General features: G+C 38.3%; 1 protein-coding gene across 1 annotated transcript; it reads right to left on the reverse strand.

Annotated features, from left to right (window-relative positions):
* Positions 1–695: 695 nt before the first annotated feature.
* Positions 696–17,573, reverse strand: inpp5f (inositol polyphosphate-5-phosphatase F). The gene is given in 21 exon segments (XM_036574315.1): positions 696–4,724; positions 4,727–5,019; positions 5,113–5,200; positions 5,357–5,485; positions 5,595–5,668; positions 5,782–5,853; positions 6,573–6,771; positions 6,888–7,005; positions 7,435–7,563; positions 7,705–7,825; positions 7,956–8,033; positions 8,571–8,695; positions 9,016–9,083; positions 9,695–9,874; positions 9,969–10,167; positions 10,275–10,331; positions 11,284–11,451; positions 11,596–11,724; positions 13,398–13,534; positions 14,197–14,277; positions 17,477–17,573. Coding segments are annotated over 21 exon segments (3,393 nt in total). The 3' UTR covers positions 696–3,873.
* Positions 17,574–18,587: the final 1,014 nt, after the last annotated feature.

The raw sequence follows: 18,587 nt of genomic DNA on the forward strand, positions 1-18,587 counted from the left end.
AACAAAGACTTGTGCGTTCCAACCACATTCCAGCACTAAGGCAGTGTCTCTCTGTCTGCCCAGAATTTCAGCATGTGTTAGGATGAGTACTGCACCTCTCATAGAGAAGCTGAATGTGTGGAATGTACTATAATGCAGCTCTGAGGGGGATCTCCTGCTGTATGGAAGAGTGAAGTGGCATTTAAACTCTCAAGTTCCGAAAGACTCTTCTGCCATATGGCAGTGTGGAGAAAACCCTCAACGGCTGCACTGTTCAGTTTTTTGTACTGGTTTGCAAGACCACATTTATTGTGTCACTGTACCGTGTAATTAAATAAATCTCCAGAATAATTCAGCCGTATCTGACCTGGCTTCTACAGCAATGTATAATTTCCTGAATAGCCAAAAGCATGTTCTCTTGCTTGGATTATTCCATTGTCTTTTCTTTAGGGACCCCTTTTATTGCAGTTGCTCTGTCACTCTTTAAGACACTGGTTCTCAACCCCATGCACTCAACATGTGTGTCTTCCTAATAAACCATTATGCTGGCACATCTGAGAAAGAAGAACATTACACTGTAGGTGTGCCTTATGTTCTAAAAAGAAATAATGCAAAACTTTTGTAAAAACCTAGGGGAATAAATACATTTGAAAGAATATCACTATTTGTGTCTAGAACCTATAAAGGACCCATGTACAAATCCACATCATCCAAAATAAATTTCCTTTGAATTATTTACTTAAAGAGCCTCCCAGATATGTCCCATAACATAAAATACAGCAGTTTTACACAGTTGTTAATGTTATTAGCAAACACAGGGAATTAAGACTATGAAGGTTTTAGAATAAATAGGCTATTATACAATAAAATTCTGGAAACATTAGATGGAAACATCTCACAAACTTGTGTGGAAGAGGTCACCATTCACACAGACATGGGAAGATACTGGAAAGTGTGCTTAAATGCTGTGCAATAAATACACTTAACACTACATGATTGAAAACATTTTCAGAGAGAAAAAAACAATATTTCAGTATATCAGACATGTCAGTTAAGTGATGATGGCAAATAAAATGAGGTTTCAAAAGCACTTTGTGTCAAATAATTGTCCTTTTTCAACTTCAACTTTGGGGAAGAAAACAAGGAAAGGTGCAAGTCCTTATGCATAGAAAAAAACAATAAATGAAATACATACAAGAAAAAAGGGGAGGGGGGGGCTGAACACCTACAGCAAGAGGAATGTTTACTTACACAGTAAAGTTCCTTGGAAGATTTTAAATGTATGTACCACTTCCTTGTATGAATGTTCTAGAATAACCTTCAGTCCAGTGCATGCCATCTCAAACACTTAAAAAAGGAACTCAACCTACAACCCAAACCCATTTACCCAACATACATATAATCAAAATGGCATTATAACCACGTTAAAAAGTTTAAACTGTGCCGATGTCAGCAGACAGCAGAATGAAGTACCAGCTCTCAGGTATTATGGAAGCGAGGAGTAGATTAAGTTTACTTACACAGTAAGTAAAAGAATATATGAATAATAAGCCTCATGGAGCAACTGAGCAGAAAACAAAAAAAAAATCAGTTTAAAATATGTGGTTCATAAGAAAGAGACCCTTCCAGCCTCCTGTGAAATATTGGTGTCTCAGGCTTGAGATGACCATGAAGCAGGCTCCTTGATCAAGTGAACCTCATGTCTCGTATATTCCTGGCTAATTTTTGGTTCCAAGTTTACATATAAACCCAGATTGCGCTATGCTACATGGCAAAGGAATGCAATAAATCAGGATTAATGGGTTATCTAATTGTAAGCTACCGTTAGGTTCACCTCCAATGATTCAGTTTTATAAGGGAGCAATATAGCTGAGCAAAGCAAAATTACCAGTGATGGTTTTTATGTTGTACAGGAGGCTGGCCTTTAAGGCAAAATGTATTCTTAGTCTTTTAAGTCATCATGGCCTTCTTTGGGCTATAAAGCCTATTGACTAAGAGGCAGTATTTACTGTGAATGATCACATGCAACATACTAGCCTCTTCTAATACATGTCATACTAAAGCCAATGATTATCAAACTTTATAACATAACCTCCTTTATCAAGTCAATAAATGCATCATTAAAGTGGCATGACAGTTAAGTATGGTACTTTTAAGCTGAAGTATCTCAAATAGTTCTCACTCACTTAAGTTCATATCAACAAAAGCACTATAATGGTCAGATCTCAAGCCTGAGCATCAAAATATCAATGAACATATTATTGACGTGGCATAAATCTGAATTTACTACACCACAAACACAGCAAAATATAACCTGAATGAAAACAGTTATCGACATTTAATATGAAGGTAGATTTGTCAAAAATACCTGCACTTAATATTCTGATAAGGCTTACTCTTGATACTTAAGAGTGCAAAAAGCATTTTACAGTGTTTTTTTATGTTTGGCCAGGGTTCCTTGCATCTGACCTGCATCAAATACCTCCTTAAGAAGTTATGGTATTGTTGAGTATATTCATATATACATCCAGTTACTTATTTTTGATTCAATTTCCATGTTTAAATGCAAAAATGTATTTATCACAGAAATACTAAGGCAAGCATTTGATGCAGGTCTTTTTTGCAGATAGACTTTACCCCTTTGGATGAACAGAACATTTTACACAAGGACATTTTAAGACACTGACCACTTTCCATTACCCTAATGCATTTCTAGGAAAAAATAAACAGGTCACTTGTACAATCTAGAAATAAAATGTATTTAATAAATATAGTTTCCCCACTTAATGCAATGTGATAAGAAGGTTAAAGGTACAATAAGTAATAGTTTTGCAATTTTCTTAAGTCACAAGTTGCTATGTTGCTGATGGTTACATCTTTTGTCAAACAGGAATTGAAGTTAGCACGATGTAGCGTATTTAGCACTGCACAATTTCACCTAAACCATGGTAGAAAAGAAAGGCAGTTTTCCAGCTCGTAAACTGATTTAAGCCTTCACGTTGCATCTACCATTCCACTTCATACTTACTACCAACAAATAGCGGCTCGTCTTAATTGTTAGTCAAGTTTTAACGGAATTTCTACTCATTGTACCTTTAAGCACGATATTTCTAATTCAACCGCTAATGCATAAAGAAATGTCAGTAACGACTCTGAGGTGTTTCAAGTGTCTATCTGAAGTGGCGTTTTTCTCATTTATCACGATAAACAAACTTACGTAAATATATTTCCTCTGTCTAAATATATTAAATGGAGGGTTCAACTTCAGAAGACTCAGTATACAGTACTTTTATAATATGCTAATTACATACTGGACAGTATTATTTAACCAGAGATTATAAATGTATTCTGTAGCTACTTTGGTACATTTCTATTAACATACACCACAACAAAGATATTTCTTTAACTATATGTGACTTTATGTTTACTTTCCTCTTTTTCTGCTATCTATTACTGAGCTGCCCATTGAATAGATATTAGAATCCGGCTATTTTACTACAGGTTTTAGCTACGGCTACAACACTCAATTTATGCAAAGAACTCTACTGCACAGCAGGTGTCGCACGTGACAATATTAGGTCTTGTCTCTTGACATGCAATAAAACCTCCTTATCTCAATCTACTCAAGACCAACCAGTTTCTCAACATGCAAAACCAGTAATGTAAAGTAATGAATATTAAGGATTTTATAAGGGCACAGTCAGGTTCAGCTTAGGTGTACTATACACTACACAACACTAGCTGTAAACATCAGTTAGATTAACTAGTGGAGAAATAAGGAGTAAGGATGTTAGTTGACTCTGTACACATACTGTGCAAGCTTATGCTACTGCTACTGTGCTGGAAGTCACATTCTACACTAAAGATACATCTGCATGAGGCCAAACAAACATTCTATATCTGAATGATTCTAGTCTGGCACTGTGTAAACATCGCTCGCAACTCGCTCTCTTGGACTTCATTGACAGCTTCTGGCTCTGGACTTTTCTGAACTTTTGCCACAGCAAAGCTGATACCTTGTGTGAGTCCTGCCTGGGTCATGCTAGCCACCTGCACCATGGAGCTCTTGATCTTAGCAAAGGGAGATACAACACGACTTCCATTGCTTTCTGCTGGGGAAGGCCCTAGACTGCCTTCCACATGGGAGCTAAGGCTCTTCTGTGAGCCGCCTGATGCAGCAGAGCCTGGTGGGTGGACAGTGAGGAGGTTTCCCCCTGGAACTGAAGGCTCTACATCAAGTTGAGACGGACGAGGGAGTTGCTGCTGCTGGGAGGCTGAGCCTGAATCTGGCTTTGAGCCTGACGTCGACGCAGGACCCTGAGATGCCAGTGGGTTTGGTGGCAGTACCGGACGTTCCTCAAACACTTCTATTGGTTTGATCTGGGCATCTTGGACAAACTGCTGACAGTAAGCATCGATAGGTGTCCCAAAGTCAATCAAAATGGCTTCCTCTGCTTCTGAGGCTGCCCCTGGGGATTGGGCGTTTGGTCCAACCGATAAACTGTCCTCTACTTTGTTCTCACAGCCAGTGACACGAATAACAGAGGGCACAGCAAGTTCAACACTTCCAATGGACTGAGAGCGGCTGCCAAGTCGAGGTGCAGATGCCACAATTCCACAGCTGGGGAGCACATAGTCTATGTTTTCCAGGGAGCCTGAGCATGGCTGCTCATCTGAGTTATAAGAGTCAGAGTCAGAGGTGTGCCCCGCATCTGAACGGTCATCACAAAGGTTCTTATGGCTACTGAGCCTGTGTTTCCATCAGAAGTCTCTAAACTACTGTCTGATTTCCAGAGGTTCACACGCATGTTGGGCTTTAAGAAGTTCACTTTTACCTCTGGCTTGGAAAAGGTACCTAGTCGACCAAGAGGCTTGAAGTTTCCAATGTTGACATTAGTTTTTGTCTGCTTTACTTTCTGATTTAAGGATGAGAACTTGTTCATGAGGAAACTTTTGCCCTGAGCCAAACCTGAGCCAAGAATTTGCTCAGTGGCTTTTCCTTGTATGCCCATGATGTCCTCGTGCGGCTTACTGTGCTTCCTAAAAAAATGAAAAGCAAAAGTACAAGTGAAGAAGTTGTCAGACTGCTGTTGGCATTATTCCAGAACTGTTAGATGAAGAAAATCTGCTTACCTTTCCAACTTCTTCTCTATGACTGGCAGGTCAGGTCCCATAGCTTGTTTTGTTATGCGAAGCATTTCTGCTATGCATTGCAGTGTGTCTGAAATATAAATAAACATATCATTCTATCTAATTCATCTCAGAAAATAAATAATTATTACAAACACAATCACAACATATGTAATTGTGCCAAACATCTAAATTAAGGTACAATCTAAATCGAAACACAAGCCAGGAACACTTCATAGTCTTGTACCTTTTCCATCATCCTCTGGGTTCCGTGTGACAGCTCTCAGGGTGTGGAAGTAACCACTCGTCTCCTCATTTTTGTAATGCAATCGCATGCAGCAGTATTTGGGTTTGCCAAACAGAGTGGGCTCTGGCCCTAAAGAAAAAAACATCACAATACCATAACATCAGTGGAATGACTAAATCATGATTAAATACCACCACTGGTCCCTTTGACTCCACACAGAAAACACAGAACTACCTACCTATTTCAATCTTTTCCAAACCCTCTAAACTGAGGCGCTGGTACTGATTAACTCTATCTGCTTCCTCGTCATAGCTGAAATGAAAAAAAGACATGTAAGGTATGCAAGAAAAGATTCTTTGTCAAATATAAATTTATACAAAATTAAATATATATATATATATAAAAGAGATCATTTAGGCACTTACTAAGCAACATAATATGCACAGTTGGACAGCAGTAAAAGAACATCCACATCTTTGTGCGTTGCATCAATAAGACTATTTAGAACCAAGACAAAAAGAATAGTGTAAAGGGAAAATCATATTGCATGTTTCATCACAATTAAATGTATTTCATAAATTGCCATTCAATACCAGAAGAACCAACTGGAAGTTAATATGACCACATTCTGACCTGAGAAACATTTCACACAAATGGATATACTGTGGTAAACTGTGTGTGAAAACTCAATTTAATAAGAATCTCATGTCATAATATGGTTTGACCATGAGCACAGATCAAATTCCAACCACCCTGGCCAGCAGCTGTTAAGCTTACAAAGTGATTTAGCATTTAACATCATTAAGACCACTTAGATGCTCAAAGATTCAAGGAAACTCCCTCACCCAAGACAGTTGTTAAAAGACCATAAATACTGGAAATACATTTATACAAGTACCTGTGTGCCCTTGACAATAAACTGAAAGAGGAAGAGTACACAAAATGTATTTACATTGGCATTCAGTAAAGATCTGATTCCTCCAGGGTCTCATTTTGGTCAAAGTTATTTACAAACAAACTGATTTTTTTCTATTAGCAAGTTTGCAAGTGTGTTTGCAAATAGTGAGGTTTTAACAAAAACAAGATATAAACCCTAGCTCTGTCTCTTTTGCAGAACACCCACCTAACTCTAGTTGTCTACTGTACAATTTTTCCAATACACGGTCAGGCCAAGTATGAACAAAAAGTAAAGATTCTCAAAGTGGACCAGTCTTACCTGGGGTCACAGTCAATGAGAGCCCAGCCACCATGGAACTTCTCATCATCTGGCAGCAGGAGCTGCATGTATGTCTGTAGAAGGAGGCTGACCTGCTCCTGTGCTCCCCTCTGACTCTCCTTCTCTTTCTCCTCATGCTCCTTCTCTTTGCTAAAGATGGAATACAAGTCTTCTGTCACAGGGAGACCCATCATGAGGTCTGCAGACAAAAAGGAAAAAACAACAACTGACTAAATCAGAAATGAATAAGCATAGTATTGTTCAATAGGGACATTCAGCAAAGGCAGCCAAGCTAGGTGTAATTTTTATACTCACCGATGACAGCCTGTCTGTATGCATCACGGAAGCGGTTCAGATAGTAACGATTAGCTGAGTTCACACCATCTTTCATCACTCCAGCCAGTTTTCGCTCTCCTGTCCGTGTGAAATCCCCCTACACAGAAATTTTAACAGCGGAATGACTTCACACAAATAAGCTACCAACAATTAGTCATTGCTAGTTTCATAAAGTAATGGAAAGTAATGCAAAAAGTAAACTACAATACCATAAACATCTGAATTAGATTATTGCTGAAATATTAAATAAAATTTAAATTTAATACAAAACCACAATGAAAAAAATGTTAACTTCACAAACGAGGCAATGCTACGCTGTAGTCAAGTCACATTTCTATGAAAAAAGACAAGGCAAATGAAAAAGAGCTTTGTTTTTACATCAAGCCAGCCACACAACTGCTACTGTCAGGGTAGACAACATGGCTTTTGTGCAGTTTGTAAAAGTAACTGCATCAATTTCATTTGTATTATTTACATTATATAGACAGATTATACTGAATGGCATCCAGTTGACCCTGTAAATTACCTTTAGGGCAGCTGTACCAGCATACTGGCGGCTGATTGTGTCACCGTTATTAGCCCACATCACCTGGTAGATCCTATAACATTTGAGGGGCAGTGGCTGTTCAGGGGGCATCACCCCCAATTTCTTCAACTAGAACAAGAGCAAAGTACTTTCATGTTGAGTAACAAAGTTCAGTACAATCACCAGCACAACTTTGCACATTATGGCAGTTAATCTAGGACTTAGATAGGGCTCATAAAAGCTTCATAATACAGTGGTAGTTTTGCATACCTGCTTTTCCATGACCACACGAGCGATAGCAGCTTGAACTACGTTGGTCCTGTCTAGGCAATCCATGCAGTTGACCCGGAAAATGCCATCTTGAGTACAGATGACTCCTGCTTGGTCCACCCTATTAGCAGTACACAATGCTGTGCTTAATCTGCTTAGTGGTTAACATATTAAAACACTCTACATCTTTTAAGAGGTAGATACAGTGATCCATGCAAGTGGATTTTAACGTGTTAAGCCTGAGTACCCACCAGCCCCAGCGCATATCTGTGATGATGTCAGAGATGGCGTCAGTGAGTGTCTGCACATTCTCAAACTTCATTCCTCGGCTGAGGAAAAAGAAGACACATTACTGTCCCACATTCCTGCGCTCCTTTATTTAAACAAATGCATTAAAGGAGATCTTCAGCTGAAGACCATTTTACTCTGTTCCAGAGTACTCAACAATGTATTAAGTGAACCAAAGACATGTCTAAATACTGCTGTTCTCGGTAGAAATCAGAAAGCCAGTAAATTTCATCATTATCAACAGAACAATGGCAGGAACAGAACAAAACACTAGCAAAGCTGACAAATACTCAACTACTGAATGTAGCAAACTCTGAAACTGATATTCACTTTATACTTAGAGTGAAATGATAAGATTGCTCAAATCTGTTACATACTGTTGTGTTTTTATACAGGTTTATTTTATTGGCATGCTATACTTTTTTACTTTTTCCTTTATTTTAATCATTATATTTTAAGATCCTATTAAAGTATTTATATATATATATATATATATATATATATATATATATATATATATTTGTGGGATACTCTTTCTTCATATGCCATGGTCAAATGCAGTACAGCAGTGTTCTCACCAATGCTCATGGAAATCAAATGAGACGTATGTTAAGTTGGGATTGTTGTAGAGCAGCACTTGTTTAAGGTATGCATCACCAATCAGTTTCTCGCGCCCATTCTGGTCCACTAGATTGATGATGACCTGATGAAATAAATAGAGTTACATATCATTGTAAGTGTTTACCAATGCTTACTTACCCGTCCATAACATAGGTCAGATGTGACATTTACTCTCTGAATTCAAACAACAAAAACTGAAAAAAATGGTCTGAGGGTTCACTGTCACTTAAACTTACACATCAAAACAACAGCCTGAAAAAACATTCACATTTTGCTTAATAAAGGAATAAAATGGTTTTGCTAAGAATAAGTGTATAATAAATAAGGAAACTCAGAGAATTACTTTATCCTCACTCCTTACAACCACTTACAACAATACCATTATATTTTGGCCAAGCTTACCTGCTTCTTATAAATCTTAAGTTGCTGATCAAAGTGCAGAGCAAAATATGGAATTGTTTCTTTCTCTCCTGCAAAACAAATATCACAAAAATGGCTTAAGGGTTAACAAAGGGTTAAAAAAAACCCAAAGCAGAGTAACTGCTTTCGTCAACAGTGATGCTACAAAAATAGCCTCTCTACATCTCACTGCGGTCACACAAAAATAGCCACTCTACATCTTACTGTGGCCACAAATAAAGAGCTGACACTCTTAAATAAATCTGAAGTGTTCTGCTCATTTGACTTATGAAGCCATATAGTTATAGAAGGCCTGTCCTTGTCTTTCTCTGTTTCAGACTTTGTTTTCTTTGCCATGTGCTTATGTTGTTGTTTCGGTCTTTGCCTCATCCCTGGTCCTGCCTTGTTCTTATCTGTCTTACCTGTCTGTTGTCTGTAGTCTGTTCCACATGTATCAATACCCCTGCTTGTGTGCTTTGTGTTTGCTTCTCTCAGGCCCTGTTTTGGTTTCCTCTCATTAGTTTTCTATTTTCTTCATGTCCATCTGTCTTTGGTTTTCTTTATGTTTCAGTTTGTTCAGAGTGTTCTGTCATCCTGCCTCTTCGTCTCTCCCAACATTACAACAGATTTCTCCATAGTCTTTTTCACGATAAGGCTAGTGACTTGAATTGCCAAACCCTACCTTTCTCTAGACGAGGTCTGGGATTGTAGCGGTACCCAGCTTGGCTCCAAAACACAGGGACAGACCCTCGTGTCTGCACAAATGACAGCGTGTGACTATGCACGTGGATTAGCTGCTCTGTCTCCACATAGTTGGCCACATGTCCTTCAGCATCCACTCCTCTGCGTTTGTAGCGCATGCCTTTAATGGGAAAGGTCAGATTACTCATGATCACCTTACAGTCCTAGACAATCAAGAACCCCAAGTCTTAAAACACAGTTAAACCTTTTTTTACCAGCACGGTGGCGGCTCCGTCTAGAAATGAGCGCCACTGTGAAGCGGGGGTGGATGTCATCCACACAGGTGTGCTCCTGCGGTGGAGTGTCAGGGCTGCTCCTCTCCTCATCTGAACTTTCATTATAGTTCACCACCAGCTCCTCCACTTGTACAAAGCCCTGGATTATGGGGATTACCCAGAAGTCTACCTGAGAAACCTGCAAAACAGTACATTCAAAGATTGGCTATCTATTGTTCACAGTCAAGGACTGATTAAATATAGTTAAAAGTTAACAGGCATACATTTAAATGTGACATTTCTCACCTGCAGGTCAATTAGGTCCTGTATCATGTATTTGTTCCAGAAGAATCTGTCATCCACCTACAGAAAAAGTAAAAATATCATCATCCTTCAGTAGAAAAAACAATCCTGTTCTAGACTCAAATATGTGTTTTTAGTAGTTACTAGGGCACTAATTACTGACAGTCTACCGACACTTTGCACTTGTGGAAGTGGCCAGTTTAGCATCTTATCAAGGAAGAACTTTCATGCAAATGAACACATACCCAATTGACATATGATCAGCGCAAAGTAACAATGTGCTGGCTCACAGGCTTTCTGTAGACATGTATAAAAGCCCTTTCTGATAAGTTAGGGAATTTTTTTTATCTTTCTCTGATGCTGGTTCAAACTGTGACTGACCGGGTTAAAATCATGACTTAAGTCAAAATTATGAGTTAGGCCAAAAAATTTAGTTATTGTTTGATAAGAAAGCATGTGATTATTTCAACATAATTTATTATTCACGCAAAACCTGCTCTTTAGACACTTTGTTGAGTGCTGTAAAATGTACCCAAAGGAAATAATAGTTAAACATTAGTAAAACATTGTTTTTCTAAAATTATTTGTTTTTGGGGTTTTTATTTCCTTCATCAAATGGAAGGGAATCACAATTTCTTCAAAAATAAACAAATGTGTCTTTTCTCTGTCTCTAAGCACAAACAATGGCAGCCATGTTAGCAGCAAAAATAAGACAAGCATTAAGCACAGGCATTAAATAGCACACAGTCAGTATTTACTCCCAGCTTTGGTAAAAACAAGTATGTAATTCATTATAACAATATAACATTAAAATGATTTTTACATAAATGAAATACTCCACCTTTTAATGATTCTGCAAAAGTTTAACATTACACACTGGTCTCCACCATAACCTCAAGTAGCTTGAAACTAAGATATACTTCCATGCTAGTTGGGTACATCGTATCGGTACTCCTTCCACCACTGCTTTACAAAACATCCTGTTGTTCTCTGGTATAGAGCTTCACCTCACCTGTCTCCACAGTGGCAGATCTGACTTCTCTAATGCTCCCTGTCTCTGGACGCTATTTGTAAGGTCATAGGTGGGGCTGTAGTAAAAGGAATCAGAGTCCATGAATATCTTATACAACTCATCAAGCAGTCTCTTTTCCAGTCGTTCCTTTTCTTTATTCTCTTTGACCTGAAAAACAAACAGATGAAAGTGAAGTTCCTGTAATACTAATACAAACATTACCACCAGCACGTTTTCTACAAATTAACTAATTAAATAACTGACCTTAGTTTAGTATAAAGGTGTTTATGAATGGAGTACTTAGCTACCAACCTTTTTCTTGATGGGAACAGCAACATTAGACTTGATTTGACTCAAAGTCTTCAACAGGAACTTGGAGTCCTCTGGAGACTGAGTGATTTTCTCTGGTTTATTTATCCCAAAGTGGTGCTTCTTGCAAAGCTAAAAGGGAATAAAAAGAGAAACAGAAGTAAAACCATGCTGACAGCACGTGTATCAGTAAAACTGACATATGGATTATTCTACCGAACTGGGTTGAAGTCAGAGTTCAAACCGATTTTGGACTTTAGGCTAAAATCCCTTTTCTTCAAGTAACTATAAGTCTTATTTTTGTTTATTTCATTAAAATAAATTATTAAACATTCAATTCTGTCCCTACCAAAGCAACCATAACACTACTGAAACCTTATCAAATGTTTCGACAGTGACTGTTCTAGTAATGAAAATTTTAGCTAATTTTGAGAGTAACCCAGTATATGACAAATGCAGCTTTGAACAGTTGTACACACATAAAATCATAATGTTTTTTATTAAAACACAAAAAGTTAATTAAACTGCAGAAAATGTGTGTTTCAGCAGTAACAATTCTCAAGGTTACACTGATTTTCAGACTCTGGGAAACATTTATTTCAAAACAATGGGATCTAACTGCTCACCACGTGGCCATGAGGGATACAGATGCAGTATCACTTCCTGCTTTAAAATGCAGGGTGTGGCTAAAATAAGGCTCTGCTTATTGACTGAAACTCTTTGTGATTCGACAGAGACAAAAAACATAGAACAGCATTTACTTGGAATAAAGTTTTTTTATTTTAACTCATGATCAAACTAAATGTTTCAACTTTACTCTGAAAGAAATTAAATAGCATTTAAACCCCCCCAAAATTAAGTTGGGGACAGGTTTGGTACACCTACCAATGGAAAGTACCCTAAAAAGTATGACTTTGTATGTAGCATAAACCTTGTAAATATCTAAGATCTGAATACTTAATTGTTTTTTTACACTGTTACCTGCAATTGGAACTAATTTAGATGTCTTTTTCCACCCACATGGCACATGGAACACAGCAAACCACACAACATTAACAAAACATTTCATATATCTTTATATACTGGCCTCAGGATGCTAAGGGGTATACAAACATACAGGTAACTGTCAAACCCACTGAAAAATCCATGTGCTGTCATCACCAGTAATAACAAAGCATATCTCACTATCCAGAAATAAAACTATCCTTACTACACATCAGAATAATCATTCTGTGGTATGTGTTTGTAGATTGCTGACAACATACCAAAAGAACGACTATTCCTTACAGGTCTCGAACTGCTTCACTTACATGAGTAAACCATCTCTTTCATTCCAAGAGGCTCTCCTGAGAGACTGACACCTTAGAAACATCTCGCTTCCTCTGGAGGACCTTTGAAACACACACACACTACTTCTCATCCACTAAATAACCTAGCATATATTGATTGGATGTTACTCTACTTCAGAGACTTCCTAGTCAAATGCCTTCTAATCTGTGCATAATTCAGACTATCACTAATGAATAGGAAATAAAGGAGGAGAGTCTTGTGAGTTCTGAAAGAATCCTACTGCTGATTTCTAACAAAATTAGGAAGGAAAAGAAAATTACAAAGCAAATTTTTTGCAATGAAATAGATGGAAACACTATAATGTCATCCAACGTTCACTCCTATTTAGAAATATAGAAAATGTAATTACGTAAGACAATGTAAGACAATAAACATCCTAATCAAACTTAGACAGAAAAGGCATTAAAAGATGTTTTTACTTTTTTATTGCCTTAATTATTCTCCTTGTTTCTCACCTCTAACTCCAGATCCTGTGGTTCTTCTTCTGAGAGCGGAATGACTGCTATCTTGGTGATCTTGTACACTTTGTGGTCTCCTGGCAACAAGCCCACCAGTGCTTTCTGGCGGATCAGAATCAGGCCCAGAGGAAAGTCTAAACAGAGGGAAAAGGGAAAGGGGTGCGTCATGGCTAAAGAGTTCCATACATTCTTCACACCATGACGGGACATTTCCCTGCTTACAGGAAGGGATAGCCAGCCAACACTGATGAGTCATCCCTATGAGCAGTGCTCTCACCACAACTGATGACTATACAGACAATTAAATGTGGTTTAGTTAAGGCTTTAGAACACAAAGCCCAGAAATTGTGCTCAGAAAGAGAACTAAAGCAATCAGAAACCAGTTATTTTGCCAAAGTAACTAAACCAGCTGGATTAATTTAAAGAGTTTTGAATCAGCAGCATTATATATTCAACTTCAATGGACTTAAGTCAGAGTGCAATTCTCACATCAAAACTGGGAATAGAAACTCAGGCCACGCTACACACAGTTCAAAATTAACACTTGTTGGATGTGGCTTGAGGCTCACTTCTCAGAACGTGGTGATACGAAAGTGCGATGATTTCAGTGGAACTGAGCACTAGCTACCTTTCACTTCAAAAAGCAGAACCTTGAGACACAAAGGGATGATAGATAGTGAAGGACCAAGTCATCGATTTAGGACCTTTAGTCCACCACAATGTTCTGTCTTCACACTTTTTATTAAAGCAACTTCCATTCCCCATTCAGTTTCTTAGAAGAAAGAGCATAACTTACCGGCATGAAGTTGTATTTTTCCAATAACGCCTTCCACAAGTCCCAAACATATAGGGTTCCATGCTAGTAGCAGGTCCGTTGCTGAAACAAAGAACAGAACAGCCAACAGATGCAAATAAAGCCACTGTTGTTCAAGTGTCCTATGAAAAAAGCCTGCTGTTTGATAACAGTGGTCTTATAATGTTTACTGTGACACTGCGTGAGATGCTGCATATGAAATCTTCCCAGATTCTGCGGCAGACGATATAATTCATGTTTACGTGTGCTGAAAGCCGGATTATACAATACAGATTTTTTGGTGACAGATCTACAGTGCAAGATTTCTGCTTGGGTCATCCATCAGAGCCTTCCAAAATTTCTCAGCAAAATATATAAAAAAAATAAAACTACATCTTTAAAAGAACAAAAAACATGAGTTTAGAGTCTTTTTGACTGCGGAAAACAAGGCAAAATAGAGTGCCCATTCTCTAAAGTGGGCTTGAGGTAAACAGGCAAATTTTTCTGTCCATTATGTGGTAGCTGGCTAGGCCACTTCAAGGCACATCATTTTTATGTGCACTGAATCATCATCTTTAGCATCTTCACTCTCATGTTCTCTCACTCTCTCTCTCACGAACGCACATACACATACATACACACAGAGATGCATCATTCCACATAACTTCCTAGTGGTTACTTTTTAGAAGTATTTTTAGTCATTTCTGACTGCCAGAACTAAGCTGTCATAGGTCATCTCTGATCACAAAGGGACTAAATCGGCTACCATAGAAGATGGCACATTCAATGTTCAAAGACCACTTATTTTAACTCATTACCAAATAATTCTTGCATTTTTGTCTGCAAGAGCGTTATTGTGGCAAAAATCCCAGAGTCCAAACCTGACTTCATTCAGTTTAAAAATGGTATACCTGTGGTTCTTAATTTTTGTTACTGATACCAAAATGGGAAACCAGCAAACTGTTCCAACCAATCTTGATGAAGTTGTGACAATTTCTATTAGCTCTTTACTCTAAAACAACATATATGTTACAAAAGATACAGCCAGATTTTCCTTTTATTTTTTGGCCTCATTCAATTCTGCCAACCAACATCAAAGCAGAAGGGCTGATGCTGCTCTAAACTTCTTCCAAGAGTCATTTTGTCAAACACAATGCAGACATTGCTAAGGCACAACACCATGACCTTTGTTAAGATAGCTGCTAAGAAAACCAAACCACATCTTTATGTGTGTCAGCTGTCGTTAACAATAAATGTTACTGTATTCACGCAAGCCAAGTTAAATGATTTGAACAAACAAATTTACTTCATTTGATTTTACTTGTTAACTAGGTATTTCATGTTTAAAAGTTAATTTAAAAGAGCAACGACACATTTTCATTGGATATTGGTATCAGCAAGTAACTTAAACCTATACCATGGTCTAAACCAGTGCATTCTTATGCATTTTAATAAAGAATTAAGGAAAAAATCTGAGGTTGTAAGAAATAAGTTAATGTACCATGTGGATATGATTACTATTTTCATGTCAAACTTGCTGAATGTTCTGACTTCAGTACAACAGATCATATACATACATACTTAAATGGAATTCTTTTAAATGAGCTGGTATCGATGAGCCATGCAAACAGTGGAAACCCTTTTCCAATTAAATAATGGAACAGTGCTGCAACCCTAACCGGCTCAGCTTGGCTGCACACACACATGGCGAAGGCCAGCTAGCCCCATAGCCTACTCATTCATATCTTAAAGATCCTTTGTCCTAAAGGACCCCCTACCACTCACTCACAGCAGACTGCACTAACTCACTGTTACCCACCTGAACGCCACAACAGACAGCAACATATTCAAAAGCATGACTACAAAAAAAGGAAACTGTACTACTTTACATGGGGAAGCAATTCTGGTGTTGTAAGAAAACAACAACTAAAAAGCCGACCATTAACTCTGCCTAGAGCTTTGAAAACAAATCTTAAAAAGGCCTCTCAATGATATCACAATTAAGCAAAACATTTAAAAGCATGTGTATTTTTGTAATTCTTACTGTGTATTTCAGTAATTCTAACTGACTGAGGTCTTTCAGTAAGAATTTTATTTATTTATTTATAAATTGTCTCTGTGCAAGAAGACTAATCTAAGTCAGATTACATCAGCATCCACAAGGTTACATCTTCAGTACCTTTAATTAGGGACAAAACTTGTACCATATTTCATTGAAGTTGCATTGACTCCACACACCCTGTCTTGTCTCCAGTCTTTCTCTTTTATTTTTCTGTTTTAAAACATTGTTTGCATCTTAATAAACAAAAAATGTAACTGCACAATACCTTTTTTTCTGACAGTGTATGTCAGATTTCCACATGTAAATACAGCACCCTATGCCCTCTTCTTTAACAAGACTTTGAATAGTCATCAACTGAGAGCTTAACATGTGATTAAAGCTGCTCTATTTGTTAATACTAATGATGACATTATCAGGGTGTCAAACTCTAGTCCTCCAAAGGCACAGCACTACACAGATTAGTGTTTCTCACACGCAGCTTAATACTCCAGCTGTACTGAAGATGAAACACTAAACTGGACCTCTTTTCAGAGAGAGACTTTGACGTGCCTAATCTGAAGCTTTTTGTGTAGATACCCACTATTTGCTTTATATATTCCACATCTGCAGCAAACGACAACAGGCAAAATATCCTCAATCTGTATGTTAATGATTGTATTTTATTCACAGCATCACTTAAAATGGGACACTCCAGTAAAATAACGTGGACATTTTTGACAAATCTCTGACCCAGTAAAGCACTGAGCGATCATAGATCGCCTGGACACAGCTGTTGAACATGGTTTCCAATTCTCACACATCTGCCTTGAGATGCACGCATCTCACTTTACCAGCTCTTCCCCCGTCTAGAAAGTAGGACGCTCACACCGCGAGGCGGATGCTCCGAGCTCCCAGCTAGCCGAGTGCATGACTACTAATTTAACGCTAACTTACTCATCGTTTACTCGACTTCTGCGTACATAATACGACAGCGCGGTCTTCTACACAATAAACACAACACAACTGAACAGACAGACGGCAAATGAGTACAAAGGCCAGCTTTCTTTGAATTTCTAATGTTTTAACTTTGTAGCTAGCAAGTAAGCTTGCTTGCTGAAATGTGAAGTTAGCTAGCAGGCTAGACATCAGGCATAATCTAGGGGTTAGCTAGCCAGCTGCACATACAGCTCAAACACAAAACAGCAGCCTAATCCTTGACGTGCGAGCACTGAATCAACTCACCGGGTCTGACGCTCAGAGAGCCGTCCTTCCTGCTGCACCACAGCGCGTTGTCGCCGCTCTGAAGAATATAATGGTCTTTTGCCTGAAACAGCTCCATGTCGCCGACAACTCAACCCAAAAATACGTAACTATTCAGCACTGAAGAGACAGCTAGCTTCGGCCCGAGAAGCCAGCGAACAGAATTCATCAAGCCAGCGAACCCAGGTAGTTAGCTGGCTAGCTAACGTGTTCCAGTGATAACTGCCAGTTCAGACTTGTCATCGACAGTTGTGGTAACGTTAACGTTAGCTCATTATCTATCGAGCAATCTGTGACGGTTATAATTTGATAAGCGTCAACATTGCTCCGGTTTAATTTATTAAGTAACTATTAGTCCTCAGAGCTCGGCAAAGACATTTCGACAGCGAACCGAGCGACATGTCGTGTCCTGTCTGAGTCAGGCTCGGATATTTTCCTCCACCGTGAATGAAGAGCAGAGCAGCGGTGAGGCAGTGAGCAGGGACTCAGGCGAGTTCCTGCAGTAACAACATCACGTGACCACTTTCGTCATATAAGGGGAAAAGGAATAAAATACATCTTTGGATGAATAAACTGTTCCACTTATAAATCGATATGATACTATTTTTGTGATTCTTTTGCCCTCAGTTGTTGAATTGTTGATCTCTTTATATGTACGTTATACATTGTTCAAAAAAGCATCACAAAAGATTACATGTTTGGATGAGAACACAGCACAGGCCTGCTGAAGACCCTTCATCACAGCCATTTTATTTGTGTAATTAAAGGCACGTTCCTTAGTTATGCATTTTAACCGTCTGTCTTCATCTCATATTTTAGCAGTCCTTAAAAATACAGTTATCAAACACCAAGAATATACACCAGTTTCAGTGCACACTTAAAAATTTGAAATTGGTTCTGTATAGATCCATGAACATTTCTATATAGCGTCAAAAAGGGTTCTCCTATTGTTCTTCTATTGTTACGATGTCAAGCCTGTAACAATAGAAGAACCCTTTTTGTTGCTATTTGTAGAACCATTTGAAACACATTGTCTATCAATCTGATCAATCCATCAATTTAACGAGGCAAAGAACCCTTTAATCATGCAAAG

This window comes from Colossoma macropomum, unplaced genomic scaffold (genome assembly GCF_904425465.1).
Source record: "Colossoma macropomum unplaced genomic scaffold, Colossoma_macropomum, whole genome shotgun sequence".
In the NCBI taxonomy this organism is placed as follows: Eukaryota; Metazoa; Chordata; class Actinopteri; order Characiformes; family Serrasalmidae; genus Colossoma; species Colossoma macropomum.